General features: G+C 43.9%; 1 protein-coding gene across 1 annotated transcript in view; it reads right to left on the reverse strand.

Annotated features, from left to right (window-relative positions):
* kcnq3 (potassium voltage-gated channel, KQT-like subfamily, member 3) overlaps positions 1 to 26,349 on the reverse strand; it is a 39,122-nt gene that overhangs the window by 1,288 nt on the left and 11,485 nt on the right. Inside the window, exons 3-16 of the mRNA XM_061797908.1 lie at positions 13,227 to 13,317; positions 13,000 to 13,126; positions 11,864 to 12,036; positions 11,025 to 11,198; positions 10,841 to 10,951; positions 10,674 to 10,769; positions 10,482 to 10,576; positions 10,321 to 10,347; positions 8,145 to 8,359; positions 6,958 to 7,063; positions 6,747 to 6,878; positions 5,034 to 5,129; positions 4,830 to 4,917; positions 1 to 4,681 (exon numbers count right to left, since the gene is read on the reverse strand). The exon at positions 1 to 4,681 is cut by the window's left edge and continues 1,288 nt beyond it. Of these exons, the coding sequence (XP_061653892.1) occupies positions 4,019 to 4,681; positions 4,830 to 4,917; positions 5,034 to 5,129; positions 6,747 to 6,878; positions 6,958 to 7,063; positions 8,145 to 8,359; positions 10,321 to 10,347; positions 10,482 to 10,576; positions 10,674 to 10,769; positions 10,841 to 10,951; positions 11,025 to 11,198; positions 11,864 to 12,036; positions 13,000 to 13,126; positions 13,227 to 13,317 (2,194 nt within the window). The 3' untranslated portion in view covers positions 1 to 4,018. The remainder of the gene's footprint in view (positions 4,682 to 4,829; positions 4,918 to 5,033; positions 5,130 to 6,746; positions 6,879 to 6,957; positions 7,064 to 8,144; positions 8,360 to 10,320; positions 10,348 to 10,481; positions 10,577 to 10,673; positions 10,770 to 10,840; positions 10,952 to 11,024; positions 11,199 to 11,863; positions 12,037 to 12,999; positions 13,127 to 13,226; positions 13,318 to 26,349) is intronic.

Raw genomic sequence — 26,349 nt, forward strand, 5'->3', positions numbered from 1 at the left:
AACGCTTCAGCATACCAAGAGATTTTGGACAGTCAAACAGCTTTCCCTTTTCGTGTTCAAACACGTCTGTGCACCAGTGCACAAAGCAAGTTCCATAAAGACATGGATGACAGAGTCTGGTGTGGATGAACTTCACTGGCCTCCACGGAATCCTGCCCTAGACCTGATAGAACACCTTTGGGTTGATTTCGAGTGGATAGTGAGCAAGGCCTTCTCGTTCCAACATCAGTGTGTGACTTTACAAATATGTTCCTGGAAGAATGGGCAAAAATTCACACAAACTCACTCCCAAACCTTGTTGAAAGCCTTCACACAAGAGTTGAAGCTGTTACAGCTGCAAAGGGTAGACAAACATCATATTAAACCATATGGATTTAGTATGTGATCTCACTTAGTCATGTCAGTCAAGGCAGGCGAGCGAATACCTTTAGGAATATTGTTTATTTGTGATGTGCTCATCGAGGAACATTATATGATGGCAAAATGAACTTTTCACTGTTAAAGATGAGTAAATATGACAAAATTATGTGTCATATTCTTTAGGAGGAGTGTTGTCAACAAACATTTGTGTGATCACGATTCCTGTGCACTCAAAATGTCAAGACTTTGGTTTAAAAAAAAAAGTGTACAAAATAAATAAAGGGTGTATGCTTCAGTAGCATAAGACAATTCTTTGAGAACATCATAAAGTAAAAAAAAAAGATGTTTTAGCAGCTTTTTCCCCCCAACATGTTAATTATTTAATTGCATGTTCATCCTCTCATTTAGTTGGTCATGATGATGATGTAAAAAAAAACATACAAAGTAGTTGACACTGCAGGTGTCCCACAGGGCTCTCATTTAGAGCCACTGCTCGTCTTCCCGTACAAACAGTACTTGATTACACAGAATATGATGTCCTTGTCCTTCAGCATGTCTTTAAACATGTCATCAAACATGACCTTAAACATGTCGTTAAATCTGTAATCAAGCAGTCATTAAACATGTCCTTGAGCATGTCATCAAACATGTCATTAAACATCTTTAATACATGTCCTCAAACATTCCTTTAAACATGACCTTAAACATGTCATTAAACATGTAATCAAGCATGTCATTAAACATGTCAATAAACATGCTATCGAACTTCATGAAACGTCATTAAACATGGTTAAACATGTCATGAAAATACCTCATTAAACGTCCTCAAGCATGTTATTAAACGTCTTTAAACATGCCATCAAACGTCATTAAACAAGTTCTTTAACATGTCAAACGTCATGTCCTCAAACATGTCATTAAACGTTATCAAACATCATGAAACGTCATTAAACACATCATGAAATGTCCTCAAACATGTCGTTAAACATGTCATCAAAACGTCCGTAAACTAATCCTTAAACATGTCATCCATCCATCAATCCATCTATCCATCCATTTTCCGTACCGCTCATCCTGACTAGGGTCACGGGCGTGCTGGAGCCCATCCCAGCTATCTTCGGGCGAGAGACGGGGTACACCCGGAACTGGTCACCAGCCAATTAGCATCAAACATTTCATTAAAATTGTCCTGAAGCATGTCATCCAACATGTCATGTCATCAACCATGTCATGTCCTCAAACAACTCATGCCATTGAACATCCCCTTAAAGATATCAAACATGTCATTATACTTGATGTCATGAAACCAAAATCCTAGTTGCGCAATCAAGAGTGTATGTCGAAAAGAAAGTCTTAAGTGTTCAAATCTTATTTCTACATTGAAGTATAAAGAGTAAATGTGATTGCATAACAATACAGCCGAGTCATGCTGCTAGCTGTCGTTGTACCGTATATATTTATCTGTACATAATTCATAACTATAGAAACACTCACTGGACACTCCATTAGGTACAACATCTAACGCGATCCCATTTCAGAGAGGCGTTCATCGACTGGTTACCATTACAGCTGTTCCTAATATTATGACTCTCTCATGTCTTACCCAGGGTGGTCCTAATAAAGTGGCCAGTGAGTGTGTGCGTGTGTGTGTGTGTGTGTGTTGAATAAGCTAAAGCCGGATGTGTGACGTGTGGTGTCATGTGACTCACGTGAAGGCAGCCGTCAATCATGACAATTACGAATATTGATATTAGTATTATTGTTAAGTGTTTGCAACGTCTAAAGTAGTTGTGTGGTTTGGTTCGTCTACTGTCATTGTAAATCAATAATCATAAATAAATGTCATAACTAATCATCAAAGTGTAAAGCTGCATTATGAAACATCAATATGTGAGGAAACATGAATTGTTACATTCATGAAACGTATTATTTTTTTCAATTCATTTATAATTAATTCGAAGATGATGATGATGATGAAGGCTACTGACTGAGGACCCGCCTCCTGTCAAAGTCGTTGGCACCCAAAGCTTGTCGCGAGTTGCCTTGATAACCAGAGCATCAACTGTTGGAGCCAATGAGCACGTCTGGAGCACGTCACATGACAACAAGACAGACAAGGAAGGCTTAAAAGTGTTTTAGAAAATACTTTTATGCGTTAGAAAATCTCCACAAAATATCGACTTTATTTCACTGAAGTTTCGTTTGTCATTTGTGTGAAGAAGATGGCTTGTTGTCACAGTGACGCCCAAAAAAATAAAAAAATAAAATAAAATAAAATAAACCGTTATGAGAGTGTATTTTGGCACGTTGGACATCACATTGATTGATTGACACTTGGAGGATGTCAATCACTCAGCAAAGTCATGTGACAATAAAGCACCACCCACTTGTCCGCATGATGGACAGACAACAAAACGCACGCACACACGCACGCAAGCACACAAGTGCAACTTTTGCTTGAGTATGGCCACTAGATGGCGTTTTAGCATGCATTCATGCAAACTAAAAGTGTACATACGTATTGTGTGCATCCGGAAAGTATTCGCCGCGCTTCACTTTTTTCACATTTCAAATTTACAACCTTATTCCAATGTAAAATAAATTCATTTTGACTCCAAATTCTTTACAACAGCCCCAGAATGACAAGTTTTTGTTTTTTCCTGTTGGCATTTTTGCTAACTTATTAACGCAATAGACCCACTTGGTTAATGCTAACACTAATGAGCAACTATGTTGTGGTGCTTTAACTCTTTAAGCGACAGATTGAACACAAATGGTTCAGCAAAAATAGTCGGCAGACTATAACAGTACTCACAGTCATATATTCTTTATCCTCTGTGTAGAATGACTAATATTAGTGCTGTATTGATAACTCACAGAGGAGTTCAGACGTTATTATGAATCCCACTTGAATTCCAGGCAGGACACGCGCCGCTGCAATATGATTGGCTACTGCAAAGAGGCAAGGACTGCCTAGAGCTCAAGTATGTAATTACAATGTATGTAATCCATTTTGGAATACAGCTGTAACAAAAAAAAAGGTGAAAAAAAGTGAAGCACTATAAATACTTTTCCGATGTACCATACATGTCATGTGCATACTTTACGTGTAGTGTACATATGTGTAACGTGTGATGCGTGTATGAAAGTGTTGCGAAATATGAATTAAATGTTTCTCTAGATGGCATAGCAGGTGTGAGCGTCATCCAGCACTTCCTGCACTGCTGCAGGCCGGCGTCTACGCTAGTGAGCATGCGTCGCATGCAGCGGCGTAAAGCTTCCTTCTCCGCAGTCCCATCCGCGGCGTCCCATCACTGATTACTGGGGTTGCAAAATCCTGGGAGTTTTTTTTAAACTGGAAACTTTCATGGGAATTAATGGGAATAAACCAGGAATTCACCAAATTGAAGGTTAGAATCTTAACAGGGAATTGAAGTTGATATTTTAGCTATTCCCATAAATTTCCTTAACTCCCAGCTTAACTTCCCATGGAAATTTACCTGAAACTTTCCGGAAATTTTGCATCCCTACCGATGACATCACTGACGTTCTGGCAGCATGCCGGCGGACATCATCATACGGGTTCAAGTGTGGAGGCGTGGCTAAGATTAAAGGTTCAGAGTTGACAAGTGATGCAGAGTGGGCAACACCTCCCCACTCAGGGCGGCGTACTCCACACAGCGTCACCCAGCCCCTCCCCCGTGGACGAGAAGGGCAGAGGCCCACCGCTGGGCGTGAAGGGGTCAGTGTCCGTGTCCGTCTCTCCCTCCGCCAAGTAGATGGGTCTGGGTTGGGCCCGGCTGCCCTCTCCTTCGGCTGGCGTCCGGGCCCTGGCCGCTGAGCCGCCCTTCCCCACCGCCCCCTCCTCGCCGTCGCGCTCGCCGGAGAAGCTGAAGCCGCTGGGCGAGCGCTCCAGCTCCTCGTGATTGACCGACAGCAGCGACAATGGCGAGTCGCCCCCACGCCTTTCCGTGCACCCTCCCGTGGTCCTGCCGCGCCCCCCAGACAAGTTCTGCAGGGAGCTGATGGGCAGCACGGTGGGGCGCGCCGTGTACGTGGGCACGGACGGCGGCGGGCGCGGTTGCCCGTGAGAGGGGCCGCCCCCTCCGCCAGCCGGTCCCACCTCGATGGCGGGCGACCGGTACGTTTGCTGGAAACTTTCACCATAGTTCAAGAAGACCCGGCGGATATCGCTACCTACTGGGGGGTGGCAGGGCTCCAGGGTCATATGGGCAGCGCCCGCTGAGTCCACCTGCAGGTGCTCGCTGTGCTGAATGTGCATGTCCACCAGGAAGTCCAACTTCTTCTCCATGTCCTCCACCTGAAGGAGGCAGACAGCAGGGGTTCTCAAATTTTGGGGGTCCAGGAACCCCTTATAGAGGAAACATTTTTGTAAGGACCTCCTTCTAATCCTAACCCAAATGGACCTTTTCATAGTGTAAACAGTACGTACCAGGGTACCCCCTCACCTGTCTTTCCACACGCACAAATCTTCCCATCATGCTTTGGTCCTCAGCTTCTGCCATGGAGTGGGGTTTGGACAAGAAGGATTCATGCCTGTAACAGACAGACAGACAGAGAGACACACATGCACACGCACACACAGAGAGAGTCATTGATGACCTTAAACCTTGTTCTCGTGTTCAGATGTCAAAGTTGAGGCTGGGGCCCACCTGGGAGACGGGTTGTTGGGGTAATTAAAGGGCGGCTTTACAGTTTTCTTCTGTTTGGGGGTGAGGGTGGCTCCAGGTGCCAGAATCATGTCGATCCTGAAAGGAAGGAGAAGACGTTGATGATGATGATGGTGATGATGACGATGATGTTGACGAAGGAGCTTCTAGACTATAGGTGTAAAACTCGAGGCAAGTGGGCCTATAGATAGGCCATGCTAACAGCTATCTAGCCTCAAGGCTAATGTCACGGTAAGTCTGGACAAGCCAGTTCAATATTGGGGGTAAATTGTTGTGGTAAAATGAGCATATTTTTGTCTAAAACAAATAAAACAATATGCTAATTCATTAAAACACATATTGCAAGAAATAAAATACCTATACAGCTCAGTACAAGAGCTCAGTTGTGCCGAGCACTGAGATTTCTAAGTGTCTTTGAACACATCACTTTTCCGTAGGTGCGGGGGGGTTAAAGGGGGTTAAGTGCCAAGGTACCTCAAAGTGAACGGCAGAGGAGGATGCTAGCAGTCGAAGGCTAACTTCTCGACCTACTGAAGGAAGGGAGAAGGTTTGTGTCTGTCGGCAGGCATTATTGCATAAATGAATCTTTGGTCAAGTACATAAATAAAGATGAAAATAATATCAGGGTGACAGCTGTAATGCTCCGGAGTATATTCAAAATCGGCATCAACTTCAATGGTGAGTACCTTTATGAGTGAGTGAGTATCTTTAATGAATAATAAGTGTGGCACTGGGGAGATTCATACAGTTATAATACATTGTATTGCGACTTCAATCAATACAATAATACATTCATATATACTTTAAAATATGTATTAAAAAAACATGTGGCCGCCACTTCACAGATTTCATCTATTGCAGGGGTGGTCTGGAACTAGGGATCACCGTAGCCAAAATGTCACCCAAACTGTGACCCAAAAATCCCCCACTTACAACTTTTTCCACTTACGAGCCGTCACTTGGTCAATTTTTCACTTTATGCTCCGGGCCAAAATTTGAACTATGAACAAGCTTCAAATACGCAGGTACGAAAAAGGTGGAGCAATTAAGGTACTGTAATGCCCTCGCATGTGGCCACAGAGAGCCACAGTCGCAGATGCACTTTCAGCCATTCATTGAATAGTGTACCCTCGCTACAGTTCACTTATTGCGGATTCAGTGCATTGCGTTTTTTATGTGTAAGAGTATCGTAGAGGTTTACAGGAGTCTGGGGAGGTTCATACAGCTTTGAAATATGTATAAATAATCCCAAAAATATGTGGTCGATACTTTGCGGATTTCCCCTATTGCGGGGATGGTGCGGAACAGTATACAAAATGAGGACACTCGCAAGGAGCTGCTGTGGGCCACAACTCACACCCAGATGCTCACACGCTGACTAACCCACCACCTTGACTCCAGATCCTGCAGTCACTCACTAGGCCACGCCCCTTATAGGCACGCATCTCACAAACAAATACTACAGTGCCTACAGTAAGTAAACTGTCCAATCAGTTTATTTCTTTCCAGTGTGTTTTATTATGTTTTTATACAATACAGTGCTTTTTGAAAAAATGTAAACGTCGACAACTCTAAAGTCAACGTACCACTGCATGTGTAAAATTTTTATCTTTGGTCAGACCCCTAGAAATGATAGATTTAAATGGTTCACAGTTATAGGTTTGTTTTAGAAGGTTCCTTAGAGCTGCTGCTCACCTGGTCTGGAGGTACTTGATCCTGCAGAGCATGTCCAGATGTCCAGCGGAGTACTGCTCGATCACGTCCTTCACGTCGTAAGGCCTCAGCGTTTCCTTGAAGCGCTTCTTGTTCAGCAGGAACGTCATGATCCTGAGATACACACCAAGATCTTGAACATCTGACCTTTGTTACGGGAGAACATCGAAATGGGAGCAGCAGATGTGCAGACCTGACGGCCCTGATGGCCAGCTTCAGCGTGGGGATCATCTCCTCCAGCAGGATATCGGGCGGGAAGCCGCGTTCCTCCGGGACCACTTCAGGAAGAGATGCTGCATCTAGAGGAACATTTAATTCGTATGTCAATACAATGCTGACAGGACCGCCTGTGGAGAGCTTCAAAAAGACCTGGAATTAGAAGGTAAAACAGCGAGTAATGCACTTCGCTGCCATGTTGTCATTTGGACAAGCCAGTTAAATACTGGGAGAACATAGTCTGGTCTGATGAGAGCAAAATGGAACTCTTTGGATGCCATAATGCACTGCAGATCACCATAAAAACACCATACCGACAGTGAAGTTCCGAGGTGGGAAGATGATGGTGTGGGGCTGTTTTTTTTTTTTTGGGGGGGGGGGGGGGGGCAAATGGTACTGGTAAAGTTCACATTATTGAAGGAGGGACGAATGGGCTAATCTGAAAATACAGCTGCTAGAATGGCCCAGCCGATCACGTGACTTGAATCCAACTGAAAAGCTATGGAAAGAACTGAAACTCAATGTCCATAAAAGAAGCCCACGGAACCTTTAAGATTTGAAGACGGCTCGTGTGGAGGAATGCGCCAAAATCACACCAGAGCAACGCATGCAACTAGTTTCTCCATACAGGAGGCATCTTGAACCTGCCATTGCAAACAAGGGGTTTTGTACAAACTATTAAATAAATACCAGTTGGCGTGTTAAATACGTTCTCCCTGTGTCCTTTCACATTATCACACACAACTTAATTTTTGAGCTTATTTGTTCTACTTTCTTTGTATTTATGGATCACTTGGGTTGTTCCCAACATCTGGAGAAATGTTCATGTCACTAGCACCTTTGGAAATACATGTAGCGAGAAAAATGGTGACGTGTTAAATACTTCTTTCAGCTGCTCTGTGTGTGTGTGTATATATCAGCCGATTAGTCTTGATGTTCTTGGTAGGGATGTTTAGCAGTGCTGTGTTGAGGTCATCCAGTAGGGATTCAGACAGTTTTCCCAGTTTAATAGAATTGTTTTCTTAGCGGTAGCTAACGCTACGAGTCGTGATTAAGAATATTTATTAGGAACGTCGATTATGCTGAAGTCGCTAAGTATGCACAATCTCAACGGCTTGCTGCATACAACGCTACTGACTATTCTCACTGCTTTTGTTGACATACCTTCAGAGCTCTGCCTCAGCGTGGCCGCCCTCATGCGGAAGGCGGTACGGAAGCGTTCACGGTTGCTGAATCCGGCTGGTTTGGGCTCCTTGGAGGGACTGTCCTCAAGCGCCTCGGCATTGGCCGCCATCTTCCTGCTCGCCACCACCGCCACGGCAGCCATCGTCGGACGCGCGTTAGGAAGGCGGACACGCTCCAGCAGTGTCATCTTCTGGCTGGTGGACGACATTGTCATGGTTACAAACAAGACCACTGGGGACTAATATGGGATGGAAAAACTTTAGTTGACTTCCAGAACATCAGAGAAGACAAAGGGTATAACTTATCTTTTTATTTGCAACCTCTTCGCTCCTCTGTTTAGGTGTTAGCTCCCCCTACACATAGTGACTTGTAAATACATGTATTACTGTGTAACATGCATTGAATAACGTAAAAAAGACTTAAATTGAATACGATAGATTTACACTATAATTGTGGAATTATTAAGAACAACTATTTCTGTATAAAAAATTGTGATAGTCGTTCCTTGCTACATCATGTTTTTTTTCATATTTATATCGAGGATTATTCGCTATATCGTGGGATTTTGTGGTGATTTTTTTTTCTCCTACACGAACTAATGTGACTGCAAACACATGCAGCAATAAGCGCCAGCTAGGAGGACCGAGTGCGTCAAAGATGGAGAATGTAAAAAGTTTGGGATCATTTCACACTTAACAAATAAAAGAAGTTAAAGTTGAATGTGCCTTTCGTACAACTGGCTTGAGTTCCACAACTGCATGTCTACAGTAACATAAACATGGTTAGCTAATTTATTATAGCCTACCACTGCTAGTTTGAACAAACTGTAATCCATAACAGGTGGTTTGGATAGAGGGAAGATGGAAACAGCCGCTGGTGCCCTTTCAATTGCTTTATTGAACAAACAGTAACAAAATACAGTAAACACAACACATTCTTAGACAAGCTGCAGATGGCCTCAACTGATGCAGACTGGCGAATGGTTTAGCCGGTTAACAGCCAGCTAACTCGATATTGCCATTCGCTGACTCCCACGTCAACGGGTCAGGGTCAGACCTGGCTTCTAAAGGCACACACGCATTCAACGTCACAAATACTACAGTGTAGAACTGGATAATGGCAACCCCCAATATTCCCTGCAGCTCACATGCACATATTTTGGTATTATATGCATTAAGTTTTAAAACACACACACTCACACACACGCACACACACACATAAAATAAGTAAATATTTAGTCGCTACTTTGCAGATTTTGTCTATTGCAGGGGTGGTCTGGAACATAATCCTCACCACAAATGAGGGATTACGTTAAGTGACTAAGGTGTGCACACCAGAAGGCGCGGTACAATCTCCATTGAATTGAAGTAAAAAGTGTGAAAAAAAAATCGAAACTACGATTCAGCAATTCCTCTGAATCGCTTTTTGCATGTGATTTGCGTGATATGGACGAAGGCTGCAGTCAACCAAAACACAACAAAATGGCGTCCAAAGCAAGCACCAGCGGCGTGACGCCAGCGCCTTCAACTTTTTGGATTCAATTTGGACTCGAGAATCCAAAACACAGGAAATAGACAAAAGGAAGGTCTTTTGTAAGCTGTGGCAGGACGAATTTCCAAGAAGAAAGAAAGAAGGTACTATTTCAATTAACATTTTACTTTTTCAGTGCTGATATAGAACTGTCATGTCCAGATGCACAAATAAGTTATTACTGTCCAATTGTTTTATTTTCAGACGTTTTATTGCTTGGAAACGTGAGATGACATACCACATGTACATCGAATCAAAAGTGAAAAGGTGGGCAAAAGTATTGGGACACCGACCTACCTCGTTTCAGCTTTGTAGACCAGTTTGTTGTTTGTCTATATGTGCCCTGACATTAACTGGCGACCAGTCTTTTTTTTTTTTTTTTTGTCTCGATGTGGAAGACTGTTGTTGTTGACTGTTGACCAGTACATTAATTTGTCTACTGTTTACAGTATGTGCCATGACATTGAGTGACGACCATTCCATTGTTTGTCTATATGTGCCCTGCGATTAACTGGCAACCAATCCTCTCATGTCATTGTCTATATGGCCCTAACACTGGCTGGTGACCAGTCCATTTTTCATCTAAAAGAACGTTTGTCTTGCAAAGCGTCATGAGTCGTCCTACCTTGCCATGACTTCCAGGTGGTCCTTCCTGCATGGACACAACGGAGACAAAGCTAAACTTGTAAAAAAGGGACAGAGGCGAGTGACAACTTACAGCACACACACAAAAGAAAAATATAAATGATATGGGAATGATTTGTGAAGATGTGACATGTGACTCGCCTGAAACACGGGAGCGAGATGATGGTTTCGTAGAACCTCCACGTGGCGATGAGGTCTTCCCTGATTGGATTAGTGGAATAATAGCGCCACGCTGACTGCAACACACACATACACACACACAAGTGGGCGTGCAGTGTTAAACTGTCCAGTCGGATGTGTGCGGGTGAGCGGGTGGGCGGGGCCTCCTCTCACCTGGATGAGCCCGGCGGCGGGATGGCGTCTCTTCTCAAAGTGTTTTTGTCTGTGCTGCTCCTGGACCTTCAGAGCCAGACCAGAACCCAGGATACCCTGCATCATCAACGCGACATCGTCAACGTGAAGTCATCAACGTGACATCATCAATGTTCACCGTTACGTACTGCAGGCAGAGCGAAGAAGGAGACGCCGATCAGAGCAAAGGTTCCGGCTAACAGTCTCCCCGCCCACGTCTTTGGCGTCTTGTCACCGTAGCCGATGGTGGTCAGCGTGATCTACGGCACGTCCGACGCAATCTGTGAGACTTGCGTCCTGTCCTCCACATCGGCGGGTGGCGACGTTACATACCAGCCCCCACCACAGTGCGTCCGCGTAGGTGTCGAAGTCCTGAACTTTGGGCTGAGCGGTGGGGTCGTCCTGGTTGGACACGTCCACCGACACGTCGTCTTTCTCCACCAGGTAGACCAGGAAGGACGCCAGGATCAGTGACAGGAAGCCGATGTACCAGGCCGTGATCAGCTCCTATTGTGAGAACACACACATATATATATAGGAAAGCATTACAGTAGTGTTTGTGAGAGCACTTCAAAAGCATGTGAGCAAAAAAAATTAATTTAAAAATCTGTATGAGAATGTTTCGGTAGTGAGTGAGAAAGCATTACAGTACCAGTGTAACCAGTAGCATATCAGTAGTGTGTGAGTGTTTCAGTTGTGTGTGTGTGTGTGTTTTAGTAGTATTTGCAAAAGATAACATTTTAATAGTGAGTGAAAAAGCATTTCAGTAGTGTGTGTGTGAGCTTTTCAATAGTGTGTGGGCCAAAAATTATTAGTGTGTGAAAGTGTTTCAGCCGTTTGTGAGAGAACATTTCAGTAGTGTGTGTGAGAGCGTTTCAGTAGTATATGTGAGCGCTAAAAATTTCAGTGGTGTGTGAGAGCATTTCAGTAGTTTGGTGAGAGTGTTTCAATACAGTGTGAGGGAAAAACAATTCAGTAGTGTATGAGTGTTTCAGTAGTACGTGAGAGATGATGTGAGCGGAAAAAAGTTCAGTAGTGTGTGTGAAAGCATTTCAGTAGTGTGTGACAACCCCACACATGACACATCAAGCGACTGCTTGTGTTATCTGCTGCCATTTGCCTCCACTCCCATAGGGGGCGACATGTAAGTCCCCATTGGCTTCCCGTCCTACCTTACTGTGCGCGTAGATGGCCGAGCCGAGCAGCTTCCAGGTTCCTCCTCTGCGGTCCATGCGCAACATGCGCAGGATCTGCAGGAAGCGCAGGCTCCGCAGGGACGTGGCGAGCACGTTGCCTTGGTTGCGCACCACCACCACCGGCACCGACGCCATCAAAACGAAGATGTCTGACCGGGGAGAACATCCCATAATATCACAAACATTATTAGATAGTGAGTCAGGAGTCGGGGATGAACAAAACACAGTGACTGCATTCGCAATGATTCGCAAATTCCCTCCGGTACTCCCTGATCACTACAAGTCTTTTTTTTTTTTTTTTTAATATATAGTGGACTTTAAAGTGTACTATAGATCTGAAACGATGAAGCAAATACAGTAATCCCCCGCGATATCGCGGTTCACTTATTGCGCATCCAATGCATCGCAGATTTTTGGTTCAGTTAGTATTGATGGCTATTTGACTATAAGAAGAGCACATCTAGCTTTTAAAGGCACGTGCTTGTGTGGACGGCGCGCTCAAGTGGACAAATAACTGTGCCTCTCTCAAGTATCACATGTACTGTAGATATTGATGTGCATACAGTATATAAAACTTTCAAATGTATTTCAACTTGTGGAAGAATATCCAAAACGTTTGGAGTCTTACGCTTCAGAGGCAATGGTACCAAATGCTAATGAAAAGTCAATTTTTGACTTCGAAGAAAGTAATGACAAATTAGCGATCTTAAAAGTATCTCAAGTAAAAAAAAAAGAAATTTAAAAAAACTGTCTCAAAAACAAAACTATTTTCAAAGTATCTAACAATAACTATAAATATATACCAAGTATTTAACAAAAAAAGATAAATCAAAATATTTTTTTTAAATATAAAATGTATCTGAAAACATAAAAATAAATATCTAAAAAGTATGCAAAGAATATCTAAAAGGTATCCAAAATAATTTAAAACACGGATATTTTTATACCATGGACTATATAGCAGAGCAGATGTCTGAAATGATTAATTGAATAGCCTAATCACGACAAAGGGATTTTTAGTGGACATTTGAAGGCCCTATCTAGGTCCACTGTATAAAATTCCCCATGTAGTGGTTAGGGAATAGGAAAAGAGAGTGTGGCGGCATCCTTACCCAGCATGCAAAGCGGCTTGCGGGCGAACTTGAGTCTCCCTCTCCATCCTTTGTAACGGCAGCAGCATCCGGCAGCCCAAATGCGTAACGCGAACTCGGCCCCGAAGATGAAAATGGCGAACGTTTCCTGGGATACGGCAAACAAAGATCGTCTCATGCAAGTGACAGTGTGTGTATGTGTGTGTGTGTGTGTGCGTGTGTGTGTGTGTGTGCGTGCAAGGGCTCACCAGAACCACCAGCCAATGAGCGGACGTCTTCTCGTGCTCTCTGAAGGTGGTCAACACGGCCAAAATCAAACAGCCCAGGACGATCAGAAAACTGCAAACACACACACACGCGCGCGCACACTACTAAACTCAGTCCAGTTGAACAAAGATGTGTATGATAAAGTTTTGAGCACTAGAGGGCGACACACTTCCACTTGGGAGCTTTCAGGGAGCTTTCTTGTGGCCCAGCAAAAACGTTTTTTTTTTTTTTTTTTTTTTTTTTTTGCTGCCTCAGCAGAACAAATGACAGGTTGACATTTTGGAGGGGGAAAAAGGAACACAAGCTATGTACAGCAGCTGAAATAAGTATTTAACACGTCACCATTTTTCTCACTAAATATGTTTCCAAAGGTACTACTGACATGAAATTTTCACCAGATGTTGGGAACAACCCAAGTAATCCACACACACAAAGAAAGTCGAACAAATAAGATCAGAAATTAAGTTGTGTGTAATAGTGTGAAATGACACAGGGAAAAAGTATTGAACGCGTGAAGAAAGGAAGGTGCAAAAAGGCATGGAAAGCCGAGACATCACCTAAAATCTATCAATAATCAAACAGCAATCCAGCCCCTTGCATATCAGCTGGTTCAGTCCTAATTGATGGCCTACAAAAAGGTCTCATTGCCAAGATGTGAGTCAAGACTCAGCTCACGACGGGGAAGAGCAAAGAGTTGTCTCAAGACCATCACAAAGTAATTGTTGCAAAACATCACGATGGCATTGGTTACAGGCGCATATCGAAGCTTCTGAATCTTCCAGTGAGCACGTTTGGGGCCATAATATGTACCACCATACCACCATAGATTTGCCTCGATCAGGTCTTCCTCGTAAGATTTCTGACAGAGGAGAGCAAAGAATAATAAGAAGAGTTGTTCAAGAGCCAAGGACTTCAAAAAGACCTGGAATTAGCAGGTACTGTTGTCACAAGAAAAACTGAGTAATGCACTCCGCTGCCATGGCCTGTATGCACGCTCACCACGCAAGACGCCAATGCTGGAAAAAAAAGCATGTCAAAGCTTGCTTAAAGTTTGCTGAATGTCATTTGGACAAGCCAGTTAAATACTAAGAGAATCTGGTCTGATGAGAGCAAAATTGAACTCTTTGGATGTCATAATGCACACCACGTTTTGAGGAGAAATGGCACTGTGCATCACCCTAAAAACACCATACCAACAGTCAAGTTCAGAGGTGGGAACATGATGGTGTGGGGCTGCTTTTCAGCAAATGGTACTGGTAAACTTCCCATTATTAAAGGAAGGATGAATGGGCAAATGTACCGAGGACATTCTTGACAAAAATCTGCTGCCATCTACGAGGATGATGAAAATGAAACGAGGGTGGACATTTCAGCAGGATAATGATCCAAAACGTACTGCCAAGGAAACTCTCAATTGGTTTCAAAGAAAAAAAATAAAGCTGCTAGAATGGCTTGTGTGCTTGTGTGGAGGAATGCGCCAAAATCACAACAGAGCAATACATGCAGGAGGCGTCTTGAACCTGTCATTGCAAACAAAGGCTTTTGTACAAAGTATTAAATAAATACCAGTTGGCGTGTTCAATACTTTTTCCCTGCGTCTTTTTCACATTACTACACATACTACTTAATTTCTGAGATTATATGTTCTACTTTCTTTGTAAATATGGATTATTTAGGTTGTTCCCAACATCTGGTGGAATGTTCATGGCAATAGCACCTTTGGAAATATATGTAGTGAGAAAAATGCTGAGGTCTTAAATGCTTATTTCAGTCACTGTAAGTCAACATGGAATGAATGAGTGAATAGATTTTGTTTGCTTTGGAACATTCCGGATTTTCTTGTGTGTTCAGTCAATGTCTAAAACACGACCATGACAAAACATACACACATGAACAAAAGTATCGGGACATGTACAGGAAGTGAAAATAATAATACGTCCGCCATGCTTCTTGACCTCAAGATCACGTGAAGGGCAATCAATGCTAACTGGATGGAACTTCCTGTTTGTTCAATGAAGCGCTAACAATGTAGTGTTGATGCTCGTTAGCATTCACATGACATTCGATCGCCTTGTTTTTGTTGGTGCGTCAATACAATACAAACATGCACACACGTACACACATATGTAGTGTGTCTTTGATGTCCTCAGGGTTGCCATGGTTCCCATATAGTTACACTTGTGGTTCTCAAAGATTCACCAACTTGACAAACATTTGCTCGGGTTTTCAGTTACACTAACACTTCTTGTAGCAAACCTACGACTGCCAATCCTCAGGACTCAGCAGAAGCAGAACTCAAATTCTATGCTGTAATTGGCTGCCAATTATCTCATTAACATAATATTCATGGTTTCCTGTCCTCTGAGGTTCTGCACTCAAGTCTTGGACTTACTAGCGCCCACACGTGAGGCACTTTGCTTTTGTTTAGAGGCACATTTGATTTTTAAAACAAAAAAACTAAACAGGCTAGGACATTTAAGAAAATATACAATTGAATGGAAAATATGTAAACTAGTTTATTTTTATATGCATTCTCATTTTTATACAAGCAATTTAATTATAATCAATTATACTTAAATATAAGCAATCATTTTATGATTTTTATATTGACAATAAATCAAACCAATTATTAAATTGGATAAGTTAATAAAAAATAATATGACAATAAAGATTCCAATCAGTAAATGTTTATTTTAGTTATAAAATAATTTATTCTCATTTTTTATTTCAACATTTCCTTTTTACTTTGTTAAAATAGACAACTTTGTCTCAGACTAAATGGCTACGACTTGTGGGGTTCCCCTGGGGTCAATCCTGGAACCGCTATTGTTCAATCTGTACATGCTCCTATTAGGCCAGCTGGAGACACAGCTATAAAGTGTCCTACAAGAACTACACAGATGACACTTAGGTTTACATGTCTCTGACTGCAGGGCAACGGGCCTGAAGATTCAATGATTTTATCTGCCTTTTTGTAATTTTATGTAGCTGTAAAGCACTTTGAATTGCCTTGTGTACGATATGTGCTCGACAAATAAACTCATATTGATTAACCAATTATTTAATAAAATAACTACAAAAATGTTAAATGTCCATCTCAAAAAAGTGGACACACCACTCGCATTTTTGTAACTATTTTACAGATTTTCAATATACTGCATTTACTATCTCCTCAAATCAGCACACACAGCCATTAACTTGGCAACAACTGTGAGTACACAAAATATCCAAATTTGGCCTAATTAGCAATTCTCCTCACTAGGGTGGCGGGAGTGCTGGAGCCAATCCCAGCTATCATCGGGCAGGAGGCGGGGTACACCCTGAACTGGTTGCCAGCCAATCACGGGGCACATACAAACAAACAACACTTCGCTCTCACAGTCACACCTACGGGCAATTTAGAGTCGTCAATTAACCTACCATGCATGTTTTTGGGATGTGGGAAGAAACCGGAGTGCCCGGAGAAAACCCACGCAAGCACGTGTGTAAACTCAACACAGGCGGGGCCGGGGATTGAACCCCGGTCCTCAGAAGTGTGAGGCAGACGCTCTAACCAGTTGTCCACCGTGCCATCAATTTATGCCACGTTTCCATTACAAGTTCCAGAACGGCCTGGCCCTGTTCTTCCCCGGCCTCGCTTGGCCTGGCCTGGGTTCCGTTACTTTTCGATTACAACAGGCAACAATCAAAAGTAGGAGGGATTGGAGCAGGATCAAGAATGTGACACGCTCGTTTCTTGTCGCGCCTTCCATTTCGCTGTATTTCATCTTCTGCCAATATGGACATTAATGCCCATCCCTCATCAGTCGACCACAGAACAAAAGCTGTGAAATATCACACAGCTGTAAGTATTCAGACCAATTGCTCAGTATTTAGTAGAAGCACCCTTTTGAGCTAATACAGCCATGAGTCTTTTGGGGAATGATGCAAATCCAGGTGTTTTTCACACCTGCATTTGGGGATCATCCGCCATTCCTCCTTGCAGATCCTCTCCAGTTCTGTCAGGTTGGATGGTGAACGTTGGTGGGCAGCCATTTTCAGGTCTTTCCAGAGATGCTCAATCGGGTTTAAGTCAGGGCTCTGACTGGGCCATTCAAAAATAGTCACAGAGTTGTTCTGAAGCCACTATTTTAGCTGTGTGCTTAGGGTCATTGTCTCTTCTGAAGGTGTCAGTATAATCAGTGGTGTGTGTACATTAATGAGGAGAAAAATTAACTTACAATTTTAACAAATGGCTGCAATATAAAAAAAAGTGTGAAAAATTTAAGGGGGTCTGAAAACCTTCCGTACCCACTGTATGTTCGCGCACATTTTGGTCTTAAGCTTTGCTTTTTCATCCACAGATATACTATACATTATGAATATAGTTAGGCATTGATGTAAAACACAATATTTGATGCTTTATATACTACTTACTGTATATGGCTTGATGCGGCACGGCTCGCTAAACCCGGAAAAGTGTTTTCCCTGCCTGGTGGGGTAGAACCGGTACAATGGAAAAGGGGCAATACTCTCCCAGTTGTCATGTGACTCGTAAGTGTGACAGGGTCTCGTGTGAATGGGGAGCAGGTGTGTTAAAGTTGGTGTTGTCGCTCTCACCCTCCCATACCGGTCACTAGAAGTTCAACGTGAAGGTAATTTCACTTCTGCTGCTTCAGCTCCGAGTCTCTGATGTTTTCTGAAGGTCACATGGCTAATAAAGAAAATAGCCATTAATCCGCTCCGACCCATGGACCCCCGCGGGAGGCTTTGGCCACCCTGCCCTGGCTGCCCCCCCGAGGATTCCTAATGAGCAATTCACTGACAAGATCCGATAAACAGATTGCAGACGCAGCAGGTCAAATGCGTCCTTTGTGTGGGAAAGCGCTGGAGAAGCAGAACCATCACAAACTTCTTCAACTTCAACTTCAAACCTCCTTATGGAAACTTTATCCAAGCACGTGAAAATATCTAAAAACCTATCGCTAATAACTAAACCGCATCTAAAAAAAACAACAAAAAATAATATTTATTCATTATTATTAATTAATATTTCAATAGTATCAAAAGACATCTAAAACTATAAATCTAAAAAGCATCTAAAAATAACTAAAAACTATCTTGGCATTGAATGCCCTGATAAAGATTCTAAATGAAATCTCCTCAACTCACTTTGACTTAGCTCCCTGACACCAAGATGCCATAAGATGGAGTTAAAGCACTATTTTTGTCAAAATGAAACTCCTCAGCTCACCTAACATAGTTCCTTGACACCAAGACGCCGCAAGATGGTGGCAACGCTCTATTTTTGTATAACTGAAACTCCTCAACTCGCTTCAACTTAGTGCTTTGAAAACGAGATTCTGCAAGGTGGAGGCAAAGCTCTATTTTTGTGTAAATGAAACTCATCAACTCACTTCAACATTCCATTTTCCGTACCACTTATCCTCACTCGAAATATATATTTGTAGTTATTTTTAGATACTTTTTATATTTCATTTTTAGATTTGTTTTTTTTCAGATTCAAATGTTTTCAAGATAATTTTAGACAATTTGAAACTTTAGACATTTTATAAATGTATGTTTAAGATGCTTTTTTAGTTAGTTATTAGCTTCAGTTTTTTAGATATGTTTTAACATATTTTTTTAGATGCAGGTTTAGATATGTTTTAACATATTAAAACATTTTAAAGCAAATTTTAGACCCTTTCAAAGATGTTTATCAATATTGCAAGGCAAGGCAGCATTTCATAACTCAATGTGCTTCACATGATGAAAAAGTAGAAAGCATTTAAAAAGTACAGAAATAAAAGACCGCATACAAAAATTTTGAAAAGAATGGACAGTGCATGGTTTTTTATTTTTTTATATGATGTTTTTCTTTCGTTTACATTTTAGATAACGTTCGAGATATTTTTTTCAGATGAGTTAAAGCTTTTATATTGAACTCCTTGACTGGCAGCCATTTTCAAAGCAGAGTTCCCCCTATTGCCAACGTGTTAATGTTAATTTTTTTTTTTTTCATTTTTGTGACACCTCAAACTATAATACAACCAAAACAAGACCGAGAAAGGGTTTTTGATGGCTAAATAATAATTTATTTACAGATATAAAACTAAGAAAGGCGTCATGAGTGACGCTGACTCACTGCATTGTGTCCTTATCCACTGGCGTCTGTTCGTCATTACAGTTACGCTATGTAAAAGCTTGAATTGCACAGACAAGCTGGGCGAGGCCCTCTCCCACACCTTCACGTTGACAAACGTACTTGACGAATACAGAATATTCGTTGGGGGCAGTAAATGGTTGGATTCCAGTTGAAGAATATAAACCTCCACGGCAGTGAATGAGTTAAGGACGAATGTGATACCTTTCCATTCAATTACACTTAATGCCCGGTTAAATCCCAAAAGCCCCATGGAAATTTTCCAATGTGGAATATTTCCAAAATTCCTTCGGCTTCCCTGGAAATTCATTGAGAAACTTCACGGAAATGAACCATCAATTCCCCAACCCGACTCACGCCTTCCAGGAACTTTTCCACGTGGCACATTTGAGTGCATAGCTCTGCTGACGTGGTCTTTTATCAAGAGCATCTGCACGCCGCGCCTCTTCCTCTTGTTCTGCTGACAGGTGGAAAGTTGCTGGGAGGAAGATTAGCATAGCAGCGGAATTCTGATGGGAGCACTTTCTGCATTTCCCGTCCGACTGATGTCAAACAAACGAGCCTGATTAGCGGCGCTAATTAGATCCATTAGTGCACGTTAGGGAGCTCACAGTTAATCGGGCCTCGCGTCGAGTAATGAGTTTCCCCACGAGGTTGCCGCGTCATTCCGAGAGAGGAGCCCTGCGGCAGTGAGATCGATCGAGAAAACTGATTGATTTCATCGTCACGTCGACTTTGACGTGGGAAGTCTCACGTGAAGTTAATGTTGGAGCTAGCTGATTAATCCATGGTATTATGGTATTGTCATGGTATTGGAGTTTATTGCTCAGGATGATGGAAAGCGAGCCCCCACTGATCACCCCTCTAGTGATCATTTTTCATCACGAGCGATTTTGATTCCCACTAAGAAACAGACCTAATGAGTGCAATCATTTTAGCACCTGAGGAAGGACAACCTATCAGAGAAAGAAGGCGTGACCAACGAGGTGTCAGACCTTTGCTGTGAAACTATTTTGGAATGTCGACCTGTGGAAAATTATTTTACAAATTCCCCTCATTTGCTAAAAACTGAGTTTAACAATAGCAAATCCAAGCAGAGCGAAGGGACTTCAGCCGAGAGGTGTCAGTAGCGTTTATCACCTTGATTGTACATTCCAAAATATAAAACTTCAAATCAAAAACATTAAGGGCTATATTTTTTGTAGACTGCACAAGGTGCGCGGCACGGTGGCCGACTGGTTAGAGCGTCAGCCTCACAGTTCTGAGGTGCGGGGTTCAATCCCCGTCCCCGCCTGTGTGGAGTTTGCATGTTCTCCCCGTGCCTGCGTGGGTTTTCTCCGGGCACTCCGGTTTCCTCCCACATCCCAAAAACATGCATGAATTGGAGACTCTAAATTGCCCGTAGGCATGACTGTGAGTGCGAATGGTTGTTTGTTTCGATGTGCCCTGCGATTGGCTGGCAACCAGTTCAGGGTGTACCCCGCCTCCTGCCCGATGACAGCTGGGATAGGCTCCAGCACGCCCGCGACCCTAGTGAGGAGAAGCGGCTCAGAAAATGGATGGATGGATGCACAAGGTGCGCCAGAGTGCAAATGGTGGCATATCTTGATTTTCGTGCAAGCACAAGGCTCGCTGGCATGATTGCCAATTTGGCAGACCGGTCTGCGCCAAGATGGGCATACCGACACATCGAGGGCGTGTCCTATGACATCCAGGACATCCGGCGCATGTGACAATTTGGTGACCGAAAGTCAGTCTAAACGTACGCCTGCTCAGCTCATGGCTAACTTTTGGCGTAGGTGGTCTAATGCAATTTTGGTGAATCTGATCGAGGTGCAGGTAGACAGATTTTGCTATTTTGTTGAAGCTAGACAGCGTTCTCTGTGACTACTTATCACGACTGCACTTTGAGAATTGCATGCCATTATGAACGGTAACATGCTTGAGAATCGCACTTGTCAGTGAGAGGTGAGGCATTGGTCAGAATCGAGGAGTGGGGAGGGAAGTGAGGCTATATTCAGATCTTGCTAGCATTTTTAAAATTGCAAACTCCCTCTTTAAGTGTGGTCAATCTGAGACTTGCAAGTTATCACAAGGAAGCGTTGTTCTTCAAGATGACGGTGACAAAGCGTTTCGATTCCGGCCGCTGACTCAGAAGTTTTCCAGGTGAGGCTGTAGGAGAAGAGATGCCCTGGTGTAACCTCATCTTCGGGAAGGCCGGACTTTAATTATAGTTGGTTTCCTGCTCGTTTAATTATCATTTAGTCAGCGGGAGAAAAGGAGCCAGAGGAGGAACGCCTCTTGGTGCATTCAGGAAGTCAGAATGTCCCATCAAATCAATCAAAGAGAAAGACGCAGAAAAGAAGAAAAATGGGCGTGCATCGACTAGCGTCAAGTGCGACATCCATCGTTCATCAGTCAATTTCATCTCTTTTAAATGTTCTTCCGCAGACCGTCAAAAGTAATGGACGACCGCTGGATGAAACCCAACTGGCCCGCTTCCATCGCCGTCTTACGTGACGGGATAAACAAAAAACAAGCCATCAGCGTCGTTAGCGCTCGTTAGCTTCCGAGCGCTAACAGATGCCACAGCAGGCTCACAACGTCGAACGTCGTACGTAGTGACATAGCAAGCATGGCACCTTGTGCCACATCGAAATGTAGACATACTCTAAATCATGTAGGTAAATATAACCTTGAGCCACATGCTGCTTCAGCAAGACATGGCGGCATTTCTGTGTGTTGACTGCCGGTCTCGACTTCCTGAGTGGACCTTGAGAGTTTTGGCGGTGAAGGCAAGTGCGGGAGTGAGTCAGGAGGGAACCTGGTGCGAGCGAGTCAAGAGGGAGTCAGGAGTGAGCGAGAAGCGTCCCTCGGAGTTATTTATCACGAGCGAGTCGTCGGGAAACGAGTTGGCAGCGAGTCAGGAGCAAATCAGGAGTATGGAGCGAGCCAGAAGTGAGCCAGTGGGAGCTCGTCGGGAGCGAGTTGCTCCCAGCTCACTACTGAGCCAATCCTTTGACTCGCTCCCACGACTCGTTCTCACTGACTCATTTCAGACTCACTCCCAACGCTCTCCTGACTTGCTCCCGACTCCCCGCGAGAGCGAGTCAGTTGTGTCTCCAGAGCGGGGGCAACATTGGCCGAGGTCAACGCGCAGTCCCCGATGATCCCGCTCGCCGTCGCTTCCTATTCCATCTTCGTCCTCGGCCGCTCTCGCCGTGCCCATCGCGACTCGGTCTCACCTGGCAGTGACGCTCGTTACGGAAGGAACACTTTGTGCGGGAAAGAGCGGCGCTGACGCACATGAGCAAGAAAGACGCGACTCTTGTGGGAAAGGATGAAACTTATTAAAAACGTGACGTTCGTGCAGGTCGCGTGGGTTCAGTTCCCACTCGGTGCCGGTGAGAATGTGATGGTGAATGGTTTTCTGTCTCTATGTGCCTTGTGATTGACTGGCCAGGGTGAAGTCGGCCTTTCACCCGAAGTCCATAGAAAATGGATGGATGGATGAAGACTCGCTACATCATCTCCTGGAACCTGTATCTCACTTTCCCACCACTAAGTACATTGGCTGACACGCATCCCATCTCCATGGCAACAGCCGCTCTCTCCGCTCTCCCAGGAAGATCCCCCAGTTGCCATAGCGACACCCGCTCGCTTCCCCTACTCCCGCCTGTCAGGGATCGCCGGTCGAGTCTCGTCTGAGCTCGTTTCCATGGCGATGCTCCACGGCGGGCCACCATTGGACGCCTGCGGTGGCGCGGCGTAAACAAACAAACATGTCTGCCACCACGGCGCCGCCATTTGAGCATTTATTGCATATCATTCACGTCCATGTACCAGTCTTTGTCCTCACTAGTCAAACAATTCAGCGCATTACAACTGTGTCTTACGACGCTGCCAGAAATATTTAGGTCTCATTCTCTCCATTCATCCATTTTCCACACCGCTCACCCTCACAAGGGTCGCAGGCCTGCTGGAGCCTATCCCAGCTGTCTCTGGGCGAGAGGCGGGGTACACCCTCAACTGGTCGCCAGCCAATCGCAGGGCACATAGAAACAAACAACCATCTGCACTCACATTCGCACCTACGGGCAATTTGGAGTCTTCAATCAACCTACCGCGCCTGTTTTGGGGATGCGGGAGGAAACCGGAGCTTTATGTATTTCCGTTGCGTATGAAATTCAACATAAACAGGCCGGTACAGTCTATGTGCTGCATATTTGCCAATCAATTGTTGATTTAGGACAATTAAATGGAACATCGACTTCACTTGGGTTAGCACAAAATTATGCACAACAAGTAAGGAAACTGCAACTAGTATTACACAACAGGGGAACCAAACAACGAACATAAACATAAAAACACATCATTGGCTACTATTTACACATGTACAAACGATAAACACAGAATTAGCTACTATTTATTAACTTACAAATGCCACGTGACGTGCAGGCAAAGTCCTTCTTCTCTTGACTTTGAATTGTGTTGGCAAACCCGCTGTCTACGTAACGGAAAGCAATTTCATGAATTTTAACTGACGGAATCTTGGTTAATTAACGGCTCGACACCATGTTCATATGCTTGAACTGTTTAAATGTATTTGATTTTGCAATTCACGGATTGACGCTGATTTTAAGGAATCTGGGGGTAAAAAATTTGAATTATAAAAATCTTCTCATTGAAATATAATTCAATAGAAAGAAGCCAAAATATGCCATGACTCATTCAGTGAGGTTTTTTTTTTTTTTTCCCCTTGACCTTATACTGGAAAATGAACAATATCGACTATATACTGAATTTCCGTGACTGGCGCAAATCCAGCGCTGTGCTCTGCGACGTTAGGGTGGGCCGGTGTAACCCAGCGCATTTGGTGACCTAGTGCGTGACACAAGCCTACTAGTTGGGCCTAGTAGTGCAGCACAGTATCTTACTAGTGAGTTTTAATTGCGTACTAATCAATCACAGTCATTCAACAAGTGCGCTAGATTGTCTTTTAAGTGACGACGAAGAGCATACTAGTACGTGGATCTTTGTAGTCCATCTCGTGAAGAACATGAGGACATCCTGGGATATGTCGAGTCAGTCCGACACAGGTTGTCAAAGCTTCTGCGGTGCATAAAATACAGAATATAAGCTTGAAGATCTATAAGCGGCAATATAATGTGTGATGTAAGATGTAGATGTAAATAAGACTCCACCAACTCCAGCTCCGGCAACACCTTAAGTCTAGATTTATGTCTCAACATTTTATTTCCCAGGAGGAGAAACACAATGATCATTCATCTCAGTGACGATGAAGGCGAAGAGGAGGGGGGAAAAAAATAGGAGGAGGAGGAGAAAGATGAGGAAGAATGGCTAAATTCAAATTTCAAAATGTCTAATTGTCTAGCTCCGTAGCGCACATTCAACACACACGCGCGCACATCGACTTCCCAACGAAGTGTCAAGGCTGCAGCGGAGGTCCGAAAGCACGTGGGTGTGTGTGTGCGTGTCCGTGTGTGTGTGTTCTCACAGGTAGGCCAGCATCATAGACTCGATGGAGGCTTTGATGCTGTCACACCAGCAAACCCCCAAAAGTTCGGAAACAAAGTAGAAGTTGGAGTGCACCGTGCTGCTGCTTCAAGTTCCCCTCCACGCGTTTGCAAAGTTGAAGCTCAGTTGAAGGACAGCGCAACTTGGGACAGCCAATCAGCTGCTGCCGCCGGAGCTTAATTAACCAGCTGGCCCTCAGTCTAATTAGTCAGCTTGCCAAACGCGACAGTGAACATGGTGACCCCCCCCCCGCTGAGATCATCGGAGGAGACTTCAGCATCGCCATCGTGAACGTACTGAAGCCCAGAAACTCGAGTTATGAACGAATTGGTGGTGACTCGGCGCTGCATTCGAGTGCGCTGGGAAAAACAAAAAACAAAATAAACAAGCTCACCACTGAAGGAAGCTGACATTCAGGCTAGCTCCAATGGGATGAAGATGATGATGAGGATGATGATGATGAAGTTGATACCACTGCTTACATTTTTTGGTTGGGTGGGCATTTTTCGACGTGGTTGCCAAGCAACTGAGACTCTTTGTTGTACACCACTCTGTCATCCTGCCCGCTGTACACACACACGCTAACATGAGTGTGTCGCGCGTGCTGGCGTCACATGACCACACAACCCGTGAAACAGTGCTATCTGTGTGTGTGTCTATGTAAGTGCGCGCACGGGTGCATGTGTGTGTGTGTGTGTGTTTGCGGAAATCAACATAAGAGGAGATCCAAATGGGGGGCAGATGCTCCTCACTCGCCACCACCCCAAGTTGCCCATACCGGACGGTTTCCATGACAATGAGTCTTGTGGTTGCCATGGCCACCGTGTGCTCCAGATGCCAGCGGGAAGCTCATCAGGTGCAAAGTGGCTGTCAAAGCGCAACCGAGCGACAGAACGAGCGACCGGCCGGGATGCTCAAAAGATACAATCCGACAACACAACATACAGACACACACACACACACCATTTTCCTAATAAGTTGTGCATTGCGTGTATTTTGTGTGTGTGTGTGTGTGTGTGTGTTGTTCATGTGTTTGTGAGTGATGTAGGCCTATGTTTTGCGTGTGTGTGTGTTTCTGTGTGTACATCAAGTATGCGTGTATGAGTAGATGTTTTTGTGCGTGTTGTGTGTGCGTGAGTGTGCGTCATGTTCATGTGTGTCTTTGTGTACGTGTAAAACGCGTGTATGTTTTTGTGCGTGTTGTGAATGTGTTTTGTGTAGGTGTGCGCGTGTTTGTGTGTTGTGCATGTTTTGCGCACGAGTGTGTGCGTGTGGCTTTTGTATGTACGTGGAGCACGCTTGTCTGGGGTCGTCACCTTGGCAACCAACCGGTACTTGCATAGACAGACAATTGACTAATGATACACAGGAAGGCCTCAGCCCAGGTTCGAACCCCAAAAGTCAGAAATGCGAGGGAGACG

Source organism: Phyllopteryx taeniolatus, chromosome 14 (genome assembly GCF_024500385.1).
Source record: "Phyllopteryx taeniolatus isolate TA_2022b chromosome 14, UOR_Ptae_1.2, whole genome shotgun sequence".
In the NCBI taxonomy this organism is placed as follows: Eukaryota; Metazoa; Chordata; class Actinopteri; order Syngnathiformes; family Syngnathidae; genus Phyllopteryx; species Phyllopteryx taeniolatus.